We start from the raw sequence: 16,816 nt of genomic DNA on the forward strand, positions 1-16,816 counted from the left end.
CTTATCCACCTGGCCATGCCGGGCCCAGGGAAAATAATAAGCAAACATAAAAACACCATTCTGTCGATATATCTTCTGTAATATGTGCATAAAATGCCCATTTCTTGAAATACAGTTAAAACGCCTAATACACGTAATATAAATCACACAAGATGCTGGGACTTAGTGCTGCTAATTGGTTTCAATGCTGGAATATGGATTTGGGAATTTGTTTGTTTTGAATTTCGCGCAAAGCTGCTCGAGAGCTATCTGCACTAGCGGTCCCTAATTTAGCAGTAATAGACCAGACGGAAGGGAGCTTGTCAAAGCCACTCACCGCCAACTCTTGGGCTACATTTTTTTTATCAACGAATAGTGCGATTGAAAGCATGTTCAATGACGGGGATTCGAGCCCGTGACCCACGGATTGCGAGTGGAGCGCCCTAACCACCAGACCAGGATTTGCCAGTTCACAGTTCACGTTCTGTCACTGCCTGTCACTATAATGCATGTTCTTCGAATGTTTAATTGGTATTCTCACAGCTATACATTTTTAGCGTTTAAGGACGGACTCAAACAACACCGAAACGGTGTTACTCGTCTATATACATCATCAGTAATCAAACTTCTTATTTTATTCAAATATTAATAATACAACGTTACAAGTAGAATATCAACAACATGGTAATTAATGCATAATTAAGTATAGAATATAAAGCTAGAGTTAGGAAAATTTATTATCTTCTCGGATAAACAGATCAATTACTACATTTAGGAAAAACTGTATTGTTAAATTAGGTACAGTAGTTATAAATACTATATATCTTGGAGCTATATCGTTCAACGTTCTGTTGTGTATTAATGCATTAATTGTGTGAGACCTTTGTTACAAAATTTTTCTTTCAGTATTGGTATCATTATTATTATTACTGACAATAGTCCGAGAGCTATGTTGTCAAAATTGCTTGCTTTTTTTTTCAGTATTTCCAATACATCAACTTAGTTTATCAGTATTATTACCGTGACGAAAGAGCACCTTATCTATATTATCAAACCGTGAACTTGTTTTCATTATTGATATTAGCAGATATACCCTCTCCCAAAAGGGGGGTTTACTATTTTGATGACGCTCCGATGAAAAGCTATCGAAGGAAGTGGCAAGCAGAAAGACAAAGTCGCATGTATTGTATAAGGTTACAAAAGTCCTATGCTAACAATGTAAACATTAAAAGAAAGGTTACTTTACCAGTAGTATGTACGTCTGCCTTGCCAATAACCTATAAGCATAGGGTGGCCTAGTGATTGGGTGCCGAACTGTGGATATAAAGTTTCATAGCTCGGTTGTTGCCGGAAAAAAAAATCGGGCTCAACACTTTTGGGCGGTGGGCGCATTGTAAGAGAGAGAGAATCAAATCTTACTATTTGATAAGAGTAAACACAGAGTTTGTGGTGGGTACTGTTGTCTGGCTACCTTCCCTCTAGTCTATCTGCTCAAAATTATAGACGGCTAGCGCAGGTAGACCTTGTGTAACTTTGCGCGAATATACGTAGCAAGCAAACAAATAATACTGTATCACTACTACTCAATGCAAACCTATTTTATCAATATCCCCAAAACGCAGGCTCGTTTCATTAATGTTGCAAATCTCTAAGCGTAAATCTCATTATTATCATTTCGAATTTCTTATGTTCATAACATAAACAGTAATGCAGGCTCGTTTTATTAATTTTGCAAATATTATAAATCTCTAGGCCTAAATCTCATTATAACCATTTCGAAGTTCTTATGTTGATAAAATACAGAATAACGCAAGCTCGTTTTATTAATGTTGCAAATCTCTAGGCTTAAATCTCATTATTACCATTTTGAAGTTCTTATGTTGATAAAGTAAGCAGTATAAAGACCAACTTTATCAATAGTACGTAGGCCTACTTTATTAATATTCTTGACTTGTTGGCTTGTTTGTTTGTTTGTTTTGATACTAATTGGGTAGCAGCAGTGTTTGCTGTTAGAACGATTCCATATCTTATTTGGAATGTGATTTGTTTAAATGATGACGACGACTTCTAGTCTCAACTTATCAAAAATATTAGTTTTTCTTCCTCTCTTATCTAAACAGACACATTCGACATGATTATACATGTAACAAATAATTAGGCAGTTTATTTTTATTCAACTTTTGCCCTAGGACTCACTTGTCAGGAACACTTCTTATAAAACCGGTCAACAGTACTGTCTAGTTGATGCCTCCATTCTGGATTAATGGCATTCTTTTAACTTTTTGTTTTGAGAATATTAATGTATGATGTCAAGATCAAACGCTCAGTTTTGTTTCTTATTGTATTTGATCTTTATAAGGCGATTTCATTATTAATCAAAGCTATAAATATTATACAACATTAGAATTGCTTTCAGGTTCAACATCATTTTTTTACAGAATCTTTTATCAAGAGACCTTATCAACAATTATTCTAGCCTATTACTGTAACACAGTTCCGAAGTTTGCTGTACATAGATTGACGAACGCTAGAAGAAAAAAGTAGTTTTTAATTTTAGCCGTCCTTATGTCAAACATAACGAAAGATTTAGATGCCTTATCTAACTCACTATGCTAATTTAATGTATTGGTTCTGGTATTTTTTTTCAGCTTTATTTCATTGTTTGTTGTCTCCCAGTGACACAACGATAAGTCTGTGAACTTATAACGTTTATTTGTTTTCCGACATTCGCACAAAACTGCTCAAAGACTATCTGCGCTAGCTGTCTCTAATCATGAACTGATATACTTGAGATAAGATAGTTAGTGTACATCGCCCCTCGTCAATTCTTGGGGTTACACTTGTCGGATCAAATCATGGGATTTTACCCACTGCCCAAAAGTTTTCACTGCGATTTTGTATTTATTTCTTTATTATTATTATTATTTTGGCGATAACGGGACGCGAATGTTTGACTCGCTGATTCATAGTCAGCCCATTTTATGTCACATCAAGTACGTAACGGTACTGTTTGTCGGAGCTCCTTGAATGTGTACTTGTGAAATATAACAGTTATGTATCAGAGGGGTTTCAAGATTCCTTTAATTAACTGCTTTTCTTTTCTCTGTCGTTATGCTGAAGCTTTACGCTATTCGGTTATCGAGTGTGATAAAGTTACACACACAGATTCTGTTTTATTTTAACCTCTTCGTTTGCCGCACATGAAAACTTTAAACAAACAATCTGAGTTGACAAAACTGTCTAACCTGTAATTGATATGACACAATGCTAAGCTGACGTGACAGGCGAGAGTCAACGGGGATGTAAAATTATTTATAGTTAGATCAGTTATGTTCTTTGTGGAAATAATTTGTAGGATGATTATTTTGTTTGTTGAATTTCGCGCAAATCTACTAGAGGGATATCTGTGTTACACGTCCCTAATTTAGAAATGACAAATTACAGGTAAGGCAATTCTATCCACCACCAACAAGAACCGGGTTTCGATACTCGTGGTGGGCACAGCACAGAAATCATATTGTGTAACTTTGTGCTTAACTACAAACAAACAAACAAAAACGAAGATATTTATCATTATTTCTGGATACTATTTGTAGATTTACAAAAGATGAAGAAATACAAAATCAACAAAGAAACAAATTACTTAAATACCTTATGTTGGACTTAGTTTTCTAAATTTGTAAGCAAGTTTATATGCAGAATAACACGTGCGTTTGGTGATTTACTGATAGTACTAAAATAAAACGTTTTATCCAATATTGTTTGTTAAACATATCTCGGGAGAAGCCGAGAAAATGTTATCATACCCATGTTCGCTGTAATTATTTTTTACATTTGTGTAATTAAATCAAATTACAAAAAAATTAAATGTTTTCGGGTTTCTCCTTTTTTATTAGTTCCTCTATTTAAATATCAAACGAGCGCCTACGTTTTCAATGGAGATAAACTAAAGGTTGTTTTAATTTGGCTTAGTGTTTGCATACAAACAGTTAATTCACGTTTAGCTTTAAATATTTTGTTGAGGCATTTCAATTACTTCTTTTTGTGTTTTGCTTCTAGGTTAGAAGGACAAGGAATCGTTAATTCTAGCAATGTGAAATTTCATAAAAGCATGTTATTGTAGCATTAAAAGAATTAATAGAAGTTGAATTGATTTAATATGATATTATGAAAGGAACAGCTTACGTGAAAAATTGTGAAAATATTAATGGCCATAAAAAACTAAGATTAATGAATATTTTGGTCTTTGTCTACTATGTTTAATTCTGAAGAATATTAGTATTGTTGGTCTTTCAATATACTTTGTTTTAAAGTTATCAAACACTGATATTATAATATTGTTGGTCTTTCGATACACTTTGTTTTAAAGTTATCAAACACTGGTATTATAGTATTGTTGGTCTTTCGATGCACTTTGTTTTAAAGTTATCAAACACCAGTATTATAGTATTGTTGGTCTTTCGATACACTTTGTTTTAAAGTTATCAAACACTGGTATTATTTCCTGCTGCCTTTAGGATTCAACAAACAATATTGGTCATCTGAAAATTTACTTAAAACTGTATATAGAAATAAAAACGGTGCATGAAAACAAATAACACAACAACAACAACAATAAGGAAAGCATTCAAGGGAACGTCTGAACGAAATAAGCCTTTGTTGTTTCGAATTTTGCTAATTTTGTTAGTAAAGTTACTAAATTACCTCCATACTATTTCTAAGTGACGATTCACATTAATTATTTATCTCTCAGTAGTTCTGCCATGAAGGTAATTAAATAATATATTTATTTGTATTAGTTAGTTCATTTGGAAAACAAAGAGAGCTAAAATAATCTCATATTTGATGTTATACGTTTCTAGTAATGAAAAACGTGAAGATATTCATTCATATACTCCTTAATATGATGAAACAGGATCTATGACTTGATAAATGTTATACAGTTATTACCTATGAAACCAAAAACATCAACCTACGATAATTTAAATGTTTTCTTAAAACACGTGAGTGCTGTCTCACATTTACAGTAGGCGTGGTTCAGGATCCGACCATTATGTTATATCATTTCAAAGCTGTGTGCTTTTGATAAGAGAAAGAAAGAGAGCGTAGCTCACTTTTAAAAGTACATTCTTAAACGAATGACTGAGAGATAAACATAACACTTCCTTGTTAATGTTGTCTTCAGGAAAGTTCGTTAACATAAAATGTAACATGATTAAAAGTTTTCCTAATTTTTCGATTTCACCGATTTTGTTGGTGTAAATTGTGCACATCTGAAAAAATATAACAACAAAAACAAACGCCTCCTCAAAAAACTTTAAAAATTTAAGTACGACGACATTTACCGTTTCATAGTTTATCTCGAATAAATTTTACAACGGCAGTATAATATTCTCTCTCCTTCCCTAAAAAAAATAAAAATACTGATTTTGATTAAAAAGAAGTTAAGCATTTTATAAATGAGACCAACACACAACTGCATTAGTTAAAACTTTATTTATTTATGCTGTTTTGTTTTACAAAACATCTATACAAAGGAAGAAAGAAAATTATAGAGAGGTAGTCTCATCATAATTGTCAATAAGTGGGAAAACTGGGTACTTTGTTCATAGAAATAATAAGTAGAACAACTGGGTACTTTGTTTATAGAAATAATAAGTAGAACAACTGGGTACTTTGTTTATAGAAATAATAAGTAGAACAACTGGGTACTTTGTTTATAGAAATAATAAGTAGAACAACTGGGTACTTTGTTTATAGAAATAATAAGTAGAACAACTGGGTACTTTGTTTATAGAAATAATAAGTAGAACAACTGGGTACTTTGTATACAGAAACAATAAGTGGAACAACAGAGTATTTTGTGTACAGAAACAATAAATGGAACAGCTGGGAAGTTTGTTTACAGTAACAATAAGTGGAACAACTGGGTACTTTGTTTACCAAAACAATAAATGGAACAACAGAGTACTTTGTGTACAGAAACAATAAATGGAACAGCTGGGAAGTTTGTTTACAGTAACAATAAGTGGAACAACTGGGTACTTTGTTTACCGAAACAATAAATGGAACAACAGAGTATTTTGTGTATAGAAACAATAAATGGAACAACTGGGTAGTTTGTTTACAGTAACAATAAATGGAACAACTGGGTAGTTTGTTTACAGTAACAATAAGTGGAACAACTGGGTAGTTTGTTTACAGTAACAATAAGTGGAACAACTGGGTAGTTTGTTTACAGTAACAATAAGTGGAACAACTGGATACTTTGTTTACCGAAACAATAAGTGGAACAACTGGGAACTTTGTTTACAGTAACCACTTAAAATAAAAATACCACCTGTTCATCTCTAGACCTGTGGGTATTTTAAAACTGAAATATTTAATGTTCTTTTTAGAACTCCAAGAAATGAAGAAATACAAAAATTAAGGAAGAAACAAATTAATAAAATATTTGATGTTGGATTTAGTTTCTTAAATTTGCAAGAAAGATTTGTTTTAGTTTATTGTTAAGCACAAAGCTACACAATGGGCTATCTGTGCTGTATCCACCACGGGTATCGAAACTCACATAAGTTCTCAGACTTCCCGAGCCACTGGGAGGAGTTATAAGGAAAATAGTACTTATGTTTAATTATTTACTAACAGCAATAACGTAAAGCAATTTATCCAGTATTGTTTGTTAGGTGTCGTGGAAACTGAGAATGAGGTAGTCTCGTTATGATTGCCAACAGATGGAATAACTGGATAATTTGTTTACAATTTCAAAAGAAAGGTGCAAGTTGAATTTTTTGTTCATTTGTGTTATAATACGAATATTAACGGTAAAATAGTTGTATACCTATAAAATGGATTTAAGAAACGTCGAGAAAATATGAAAACTCTTATGTATACAAAAGGAACTTGAAATTAGCATACCTGTAAGCGTTGAAGCTGGACTGGTGTCAGTGGAACACGCGATGTTGGCTTCACTACTGGCCAGTGACGAAACGCTTGCATATGATTCGTGGCTACTGTGGTTAGTTGATTCTGGAGGTGGAACCTTTCGGCTAGCATGAGGACTGTCACCAGGAAGCAAGCCAAAACGTATGAACAAGTCTTTCTTGGCCGTGTTCTCACTTTCTTTCACTGCATATGCAGGATTTTCGTCACCTGAGAATAACACAAAATCAGCGAGACTTATGATTTCATCAAAGGATTGTGCGAACTTATTATGCTAAAAAAAATAAAAAAGTGCTAACACTCCCATATTATTGTGAAATAAATATGGCATATTTTTATTTTAACGTTAAGTATTTATTGTTTAAAAATAATTTAATGATTAGTCTTTGGATACGTAACACATTATTAACTTTCAAATATTTACGCAATGAATACTCGAGAAAAAAAATTAAACGGAGTGTCTCACATTTCACATATAATATGGTGTTCATAAAAATCTATCAAGGATTGTGGTCTGAAAAGTTGGTTATCTTAGGGTAAGTGTGTTTATTTCACTAGTATGCATTAAAGTAAAATACGTAATGTATATCTTAATAAAAGTATTAAGTTGTTTAGAACAAATAACTTTCAAATTTAAAGCACATACCTGATAATGGTCTATGAACATCAGCATTAACATTAAACGTCTGTCCATTATGTTGCTTGTGCCATGGAATACGAGGGCCCTCGAAGTTACGTACATAGGTCATGGAAATACCGTGACATGGATGGACACCTGAGGAAGAGTTAAACTCATTTTTACTATCATCTCGTGTTGTTTAAATTTAAATACAGACATTCTTTAGGAGTTATTTGAATGTAAGATCGTATAAGTAAATCGAAATTAACAATTAAAATTATTAATACATTCTGGGTGTTAAAGGCAAACTATTTTTTCCACCGTTAAATGTCTGTTTCAATGATCCTCAGTTAAGTAAAATGTTACCGTTATATTTCGTTTTAGATGCTTAATATTAGAAGATTGATTCCACTCTGGTTAAAACCATTCCAGGAAAATCTAATTACATGCTAACTTAAGATGCTATTGGAAAGTTTCCTAAGCTGATTTAACAGGGGGATAATTAGTGGTATAATTATTTATTTTATAAACTCCAAGCTAATGCGCAGCATTTCTTCTCTCTTGAAAGAAGCATTAACAGTTCGTACTCAACAGCATTAAGACAGTGAAAAAAAAATCGATTTTAGATTAAAAATTGTTCAATAAGCTTTTTATTCGGACTGCTGAGTTTGAAAACACCTTAAATGAAAATCCTAAAACAAAAAACAAAACGGACTATTCTACAATTTTTTGTTGCAATAATTTTATAATTTTATCTCATAAAACGATTCTTTAGTAGCACAGAAATCGGCCCTAAAAGTACAGAGTATTATGAAATATTTTTGTTATAAGTCCACTGATAAGAGATTTTCCTTTTAGGTTATAGAAACTGCTAAAGCACCATCAATACAAAAATAATGAAAACCAGAAAACCAAAGTGTTCAATGATCTTACACAACAAGTGTTTATTTGAGGGGCACATTTCAAATCATACTACCCAAGAGATGTAACTGTGACTGTATATTTAACGATCGCGTGGAAGAAGAGCTTATTTAAGGGCACATTCTAAGTCATACTATTCACGGGATGTAAATGTGACTACATATTTAAAATGAAAACAGGTCAAAATGGTTAAGCCCGAATGCTCATGAACACTTTGTTCTATGCCTTAGTTTATTCATTATTTTAAAACTATGTTTTTATAACTTTATTTTTTTTATTCGTGCTTGTAATAAAGTTCAGAAATGTGTTATAGAAGAGCCATTTATTGTACAAAACATTATAGGACTTAAAGAAATGAAATTGTAGCCAAACCGGAGAAAATAAGTTATTGAAAATTAAATAAATAAAAAATATATTATCCTACTGGCTACAAATGTTAAATTTCTCGTTCTCCTCCTCGAGCTAACATGAATGTTTGTTTGTTATGAATTTCGCGCAAAGCTACACGAGGACTATCTGCGTTAGCCGTCCGTAACTTACCAGTAAAGACTAGAAGGAAGACAGAGCTATTCAGTACCACCCACCGCCAACTCTTGGGCTACTCTTTTACCAACGAATAGTGGGATTGACCATCATATTATAACTCCCCCATGGCTGAAAGAGCGAGCATGTTTGGTGGGATGGGGATTCGAACCCGCGACCCACAGATTGCGAGTCGAACGCCCTAACCACCTGGCCACGTCAGGCCAACATGAACGAAAAAACTATAAAATTAAATTACTTTCAAGTACTAGTTATAACAGCAAACACACATTCTAAAAAGAGCGAGTAAAAGAAAATGCAAAGTTAAAAAAATGTTTGGAAGTAAAAAAAAAAAGCGGGTTTCGTGTCTGTAATATTTCAAAGTGCATTAAAGCGAAAATGACGTTTTAAGAAGAAAAATAATAATAAAAGGCTTTTATAGACTCTTACTTTCTCACTCCCTGAGTATATCCTTGACCTCCTATCTACCTTAATGTTAACTATTTAGACCAGTCATAAACTTTAATTCTTCGGCTTCCATTTTAAATCCTTCCATTAAGATATAAGCCGTTAAACGGATGCCAGCTAGTCTAATCACATTTTATTTCACCAAGTCATTTTAGCTTATAAACAACGATATTAAGAACGGCCTTACAAACTTTCACTAGATAAAAAAAAAAAAATGGCATGAGGAGCAGGGCCGGAGAGAACAAGCAGGCCATGCATCCTCAAAGATTTTGAACATATAAGATGTTTCTTATTTCAAATACTAATACCTATATATTATTCGTTTGGGGCGTAAAATGTTTGAAAACTGAATATTTTTGTACCAAAACGTTCAAAACTTTTCTTGTCCTGTTCTTTGTCATTCGTCAAGATGACATCTCGTGGTATAAGACACAGTACAGTTATGCCCCTCGGTTCGTTTTTTGTTTTTTTATCTGTACAGTTTCTTTATACTTGCGACGGAAATAGCCGAGGGGACCCAAGCCTTCTTATCGGGTTTACCAAAGACTTTGAAGATGTTCGCACAGGTAATGGAGCCAACCAGAATCTAGGTTTAAAAATAACCAGTGAAAATTCCTTTAAGAAAAGTTAACAACCTTAAGGGGCAAGCAAGACCGCAGTGGTAAATGGCTGGTACAAATTTAATCATATCTATGAGTATTCAATGCTTTTAAAGATTTAAATGATTAAAAGCGAATTTCATTAAATGATGTGCAATTACATGGTTAAAAAGTGCGACAATTTATTTTGATTTGGTTTTGTTTTTTGAGAGTTTTCAAACAATATTTAAGCTTTGTCTGGCATGACGATGACTAGTGGTTACTAACGGGTTTACAGCTACGTTTGTTTGTTTGTAGTTAAGCACAAAGCTACACAATGGGCTATCTGTGCTCTGCCCACCACGAGTATCGAAACTCAGTTTCTAGCAGTGTAAGTCCACGTGCCACATGCAACAGTACATTACATAAACACTAAGAATCTTCGTGTGGAAAAGAAACACATATCACGTGTAACCAAGTTACTTCCACGACATAGATATATCCGATGGACTACAGCATAGCTCAAGCAGCTGGAGAAAAAAACGGTTATTCATAATATTTTATACGATGATATACGGGTCACGTTTTCATACGCAGCGCCTTTGGATTTCTATTTGACCGGATTATGAAAAGTATACAGATAGACGTCGTGTGCTTTAGCCAGGACAGTCTTATAATGGATCCTTTTGCAATGAAAACAATGCTGCAAGGCTATTGTAAAGATTTGTGGTCGTCAGATAGAGAACGTAAAAATTTCGCGACATGAATTGTACCAACGTGGTGAGTCTCCAGAATAGTTCTAATATAACATACTTAATCTCTCTATTTTGTTTCTGTTTGTTTGTATTTGTATCACTTTTCATTGATTCCTTCTTGAAATGTACAGTTTAATCATTATGCGTGTAAGACAATACCTGACATTTGACTCACTGAAGTTACGTTACTCGCTATTATGTTTAGTAACAGTATCTGAACAGAAATATTTTACGTCACGTTATTTTAAAGTAATCGATATTAGGTTTGAGCAAGTTGTCAAATGTCAATTTCTTTCAGATATAAGTTCACAGAACTGCGAAATCCGTTCATTATGTTTCTTCGATTATTAAAAATAATATCCAGCCATCGTCATTAAATGTCAAAAATACTAACATACAGTGTACTGTTTCCAAGGAAAATATAAGGGATCCAGCAGTTCGAGTTTACATCTATTCGTTTATTTTCATATATTTCTTCTTTAAGTTCAGATAAAAAACAATAAAATTCGATCTTCCATTTACTGACAATTAGTCCCAACTTTAAGGTTGTATTGTTGAATTATTTTAACCAGTTGATAAACGTTTGTGTCATGTCTCTCGTATATTGTTGTGTTGTATTTGAAAGGGTAACGTGCTGGACTGTGAATCACAGGGTCCATGGTATGCATTCCATTGCCGCAAAATCGCGCTCCGCACGTTGGGATAGTGGGTGCGTTCTTATCTTTTAATAGCCAAAGAGTTGGTGGGTACTGTGGACTATCTGTCTTCTTTCTAGTCCATCTGTTGAACATTAGGGACAACTAGCACAGATAACCCTTGTGTAGCTTTGCGCGAATATCCGAAACAAACAAATTAGATTGGAAGCACACACACACACAAAACATTGCAAATGTAGTATGTAACGTTTAACTGGCGTTTTTCTTATGATGCTTTCATGTTAGTAAGATAATACATCAATAAATATTTTCAATGCCGACTAAAAACCCATTTTAAATAGTAGTATATCCAATAAAGGCAGTATTGAATTTATTGTTTACTCTAAAAAGAGAGTTCTTATCAAACAACAGTATGTAATTAAATTTCGGCGAATTATTAGGAATTTATTCTCGCGCTTTCTCCGTCTACTTAGTTACAAGTTTATTTCATACACAGAAAAAAAAACACAAAAAAACGAAATGCTGTTCTCTGTTGATCATAGATTTTCAACTAAAGCCCATAGGACTCAAGGAGTCCACAAACCCTTTTTTTTATGAGAAGCTGTTTAAAACAACAACAACAACTTTAATTTAAGCACTTAGACCAGGAAATAATTAGGTCGGAGACTGAGAATGCTTCGCTGAGCTCTAAACGTATACAATTGATGTTCTATATCTAGATTATTGTAATGCTCTATTACAATACTAAATATATTAAATGTTTCCTTATATTATTAACTTTTAAAATAGGAAATGATATGCAATACATTATATATATGTCATTTAGAGTTATACTGAAAGAACAATCAAAAATTGAAATAAAATACAATTCTGTACGTCATTTACTTAATAACAACGAAAAGCCAATTAAGAATTGAAATATATTGCTTTTCTATATACCATTTAGAGTTATACTGAATGTCCAATACAAAAATTAAATATAATAAAATTCTATACACCATTTATGAACTTCATCTTTGGACCAATAAAAATCATTTACAAAAAAAGTCAAAACGATCAACCACATCGCAGTTTTGGGATGTTTTTCGCTCTAAGAATTTGTTCAGTTTTGTCATAAAAGTAAAGAAAATATTGAAATATTACTTACTTTATATGCTTTTCAGTTTAGTCAAAAATCGAATTGAAATACATTTTAAAAACTAGAAATGCGCTCTTAGAACGAAACAAAAAATGGAATTTCCTATCAATGTGGTTGTTGTTTGTACTGAAATCCATCGTAATGTTTCCAAGAGTCACGTCACTGGAGACACGAGAAATAAGCCTATAAAGGTCCTTGTGTTTCCGGTTTTTTTTCTTGTTGTTTACATATAACCATGCTAACGGCTCCAAAGAAAAAGAGGCTTATAGCGTTATATACCATATGTATAAATTGGTCTAGAAGAAGCACATACACATATGTTTACGTTTGTATTTTTAACAATGAACATTTTCAAAGACAAACCACTTCTATATGAAGATGATATTAATATGCGATCGAGTCACATGTTCATATTGGTAACAGAATCTATATCAATTTTCGACCACAATTATGAGTTAAACGAAGATTTGAATAAATCTTTCTACGTGTTCAAATTATCTTTCATCTAATGTGTATCACATTACAGTTATGACTGATTTGTCGCAGACATTGCTGTGTAATTAGTATGTTTACAAGTAACAAGTTTTTTTGTGTGTGTTTGTTTTAACGATGCGAAGTTGGCCATGTTTGTCTCATGTTGAAAAAAAAAAACATTTATGAGTCAGTTTAATGAAGGAGTGTGTTACACACACGTGCTGTTTTTAGGTGACGGATTACACTACTCAAGTCGGACATTTAATGACAAGATTAGATAAACATGTGCTGCTTTAAATATGACATTGGGTAAACAGGTAAGTTATACACGCACTGCCTTTAATTAACGTCTTACATTGAGAAAAGAGACGTGTTACGTATACTTTGCTTTCAATGTGACATTTAGTAAAGATTAAGGAGGATGAAAATTATTGAATTTAATTTATTTAAAAAAAAATATATAAGTTACAGTGTACTGTTTGGAATCAATATATCATGTTGATTATGAAATATTATGAGCTTTGGTTTACATGTTAATGTAAAGATAAGCTTAAGTACTCGTGAGTTGTCAAGTGGCAACTGGAATTAGTGTTTAAAATTTGATATTTTAGTTCCTCTGACAACCGATAGATTGCGCTTCGTAAAATTTTCAGGCATTTCGTTAGGTTTCTCAAAATTTTGTTGATGATATAAATAATAATAATAATAAAACTAATTAGCTTTCTTAACGTCAGCAAGTTTTTTACGGTCACAAAAACTGGTGCTACCGTTTTGAAATGTCAAATCTCACTGAACATTACTTGTCACAGCTAATTTTTCATCATCAGTATAGAAAACGCTAGTTTTACACTATTAATATATTAACTCCAGAAGTAAAACTGAAACAACGACCTTCCACGATAGTTACAAAAGTTTCTATTTTCCATTCAAAGAGGCACTTCACTACTGTGTCAAAATTGGAAGGGCACGTGTCCCCCCTCTAATTCCACCATCTATGTATGTCGTCTAGGCATTGTACTAAAATAATACTTATTACCTAACTAGTTTGCTGTACCATATACAATAAAGATATGAATTCACAATGCTAATATCCATCTATTTTCTGTCATATGAAGCTAAACATATATACCAAAGTTCTGACATTCACAACAGAATCTTTGTGTGAGTGATTGGTCCCATTTCTAGCTATGTCATTAAACCAAGCTTGTTTCTTCTTTTCTTCTTCATAGGTTAACTAACATTTATTAAAACTGAAATGTTCCATCTAAGCTCAGTTGGTCTTTTTTTAACGGTCTTGACAATAAATTTTTGAAGTTAAAGTATTTGGTTATTTTATGATAATTCTTTCTCTGTTTATATATATATATATATACATATATTACTATTTTTAAAACAATGCGATAGTTGTTCACTGATAGTAGCATTTACACAAACTTTTAAGTTACTGAACATCGCAGATTTCGAATTTAAGAAAGAAATAATTAAACAACAGAAAGCTAAATCTGCTATAAGTACTGTTAAAAATAAAACATTGTATATAAAATCAAATGTGGGGTTTTATAAAGACATTTATATAAATATAATCTGTTCTTCGGCAGTTTTAAAATTCTGTAATCGTATTTTAGTGATTAATGGAATTTTTATTGCGAAGAATCCCTAAGACAAGGACAAAGTGAAAGCACTGTCAAATATAAAATATCAAACTTTTTAACAGTTGTTATGATGTGATCGCCTTTTTAAGCGAAAGATAATCACAATTAATTTTATTTTTCATAAGATACTAATATTAGGCTTGTTATATTTTCAGCATCACATTCTTTATTGAATCCCTTGGGATTTTGTAAGAAGAAAATATAATAATAGTACTTCGACTACACTACGTCCGTCACATTTATTGTCGATGACGTGTTTCGCTTAACAGATGGAGTTCTTCAAGTCGGCTTGGATACAACAAACACAGTAATTTGTTTGTTTTTGAATTTCACGAAGGCTATCTGCGCTAGCCGTCCCTAATTTAGCGTTATAAGACTAGAGGGCTAGTCAACTCTTAGGCTCCTCTTTTACCAATGAATAGTGGGATTGGCCGTCACTTTATAACGCCCTCATGGCTGAAAGGGCGAGCATGTTTAGTGTGACGGGGAATCGAACCCGCGACCCTCAGATTGCGAGCCGAGCGCCCTAACCACCTGGCCATGCCGGGCCGATTGAACACACTAGTAATCGGAATACTATTTATATAAGACCTTTGTTACAAAAACAGTTGTTATGGTGTGATGGCCTTTTTTTTTAAGTTGGCGAAGTATAATTATAATTAGTCATATTTGTCATAAGACATCTTTTTCTTGAACAAAATCATAACGGACTGAAGAAAGAATTTGTGTTGAAATTCTAATAAGCCTAATACTGATGTATTTCTAAAATAGTTTTTATTACAAGTTTTGAAGAAGAAACAAAGGAAAAGTATGTACATTTAACTCCCTAAAAGAGTTGGTTTTCTTATCCATTAAGGTCGAGCCTGCAGGACAGCAAATTGCCAGATCCTAAATGTTTAAGCCCCCCAGTGGCTGAATGTACGCCACATTTTTATCTGCGAGAGCTTTAAAATTACAGTCAATTCTGCTTTTCAATTAAGAGTAACTATATAGGCGGAGGGCGCTGTTGACTTTTTTCTCTCTCTCTCTATCTAGTCAGCAGTTTTAAATCGAGGAAAGCTCTTTCTGAACCTTGGAATGTTTGACCTGGCCGTTTAGCCCATGTGTGACATGAGTTGCAACTTTTTTTATGTTGAAAATATTATACCCACTAACGTTAAATACATAAGTCACAAATATCATCCATCGCCAATAGCTCATTGAACAGCTTTGAGCTAAAACAAACATAAACTTATCTGATAATATCTAAATTTGCAATTTATAAAATATCTCTTTCCTTCCAAGACAACCAAGATAATTTATTAAAGTGGCAACTTCCAGAAGGAAATAAATTCTGTTAACGTGGTTTAATTTTTTCGAGAATGTTTGTTTGTTTTAAAGTACTAAGCTACTCAATGGGCTATTTGTACTGTGCCCGTCGCACGTATGGAAACCCGGTTTTTAGCGTTATAAGCCTTTAGACTTCTCGCTGATCCACTGGGGGGTCTATTTTGAGAATGTATAATACGAGATCGTTGGCTAAGTTATAATTAACAAAGTAAAGAAAAATCAATATTTAAGTGTGTAATGAACAAATGAATTACAGAAGGTTCTGATTCGTGACAAATGAACTTAAATACAGATTAGTTTGATTCTTGTTAAACAAAAAATGGGAATAATAACCTGATTTAAATTTGTGTATGTGTCAAGTCAGTACGATCATAACTAAGTGGAGATTACCGATAAGGCTTAATTAATGTGACAGATAAGGAAAAAGGTTAATGGCGACTCCGTCTTCTTGCAGATAGCACGATCTGATTCCATTCCTCTCGCCAGTCAAGGACCTTGTAATGTTACTTTCGATACGCGTCTGTGCATAACATGCTTTATGATAAGTCGTGTGTTTAGATGGAGGGAGAATCGTAAAGAAAAAGGCTAGAACGCAAAATGTCGTGACTATCAAAGAATGGTTAGATGAACATAAATAATTTTCAAGACGTTCGCATTTGCAACTAGTTTATAAACAGGTCGCTGATTTAAATCACGTGCACATGATAAACTTCTAGGAACTATAATATGCTTATGAATATAAACGTGTGTGTGTGTATATATATATATATATATATATATAAC

The 16,816-nt window shown here is 32.9% G+C and overlaps 1 protein-coding gene across 2 annotated transcripts in view; it reads right to left on the reverse strand.

Annotated features, from left to right (window-relative positions):
* The window catches only part of LOC106466546 (protein TANC2-like), a 62,991-nt gene that overhangs the window by 39,913 nt on the left and 6,262 nt on the right, over window positions 1-16,816 (reverse strand). For both annotated transcript variants that reach the window (XM_022394581.1, XM_022394580.1), the window contains exons 3-4: window positions 7,568-7,696; window positions 6,898-7,131 (exon numbers count right to left, since the gene is read on the reverse strand). In XM_022394581.1, the coding sequence (XP_022250289.1) occupies window positions 6,898-7,131; window positions 7,568-7,696 (363 nt within the window). The remainder of the gene's footprint in view (window positions 1-6,897; window positions 7,132-7,567; window positions 7,697-16,816) is intronic.

This window comes from Limulus polyphemus, unplaced genomic scaffold, assembly GCF_000517525.1.
Source record: "Limulus polyphemus unplaced genomic scaffold, Limulus_polyphemus-2.1.2 Scaffold2297, whole genome shotgun sequence".
Taxonomy (NCBI): domain Eukaryota; kingdom Metazoa; phylum Arthropoda; class Merostomata; order Xiphosura; family Limulidae; genus Limulus; species Limulus polyphemus.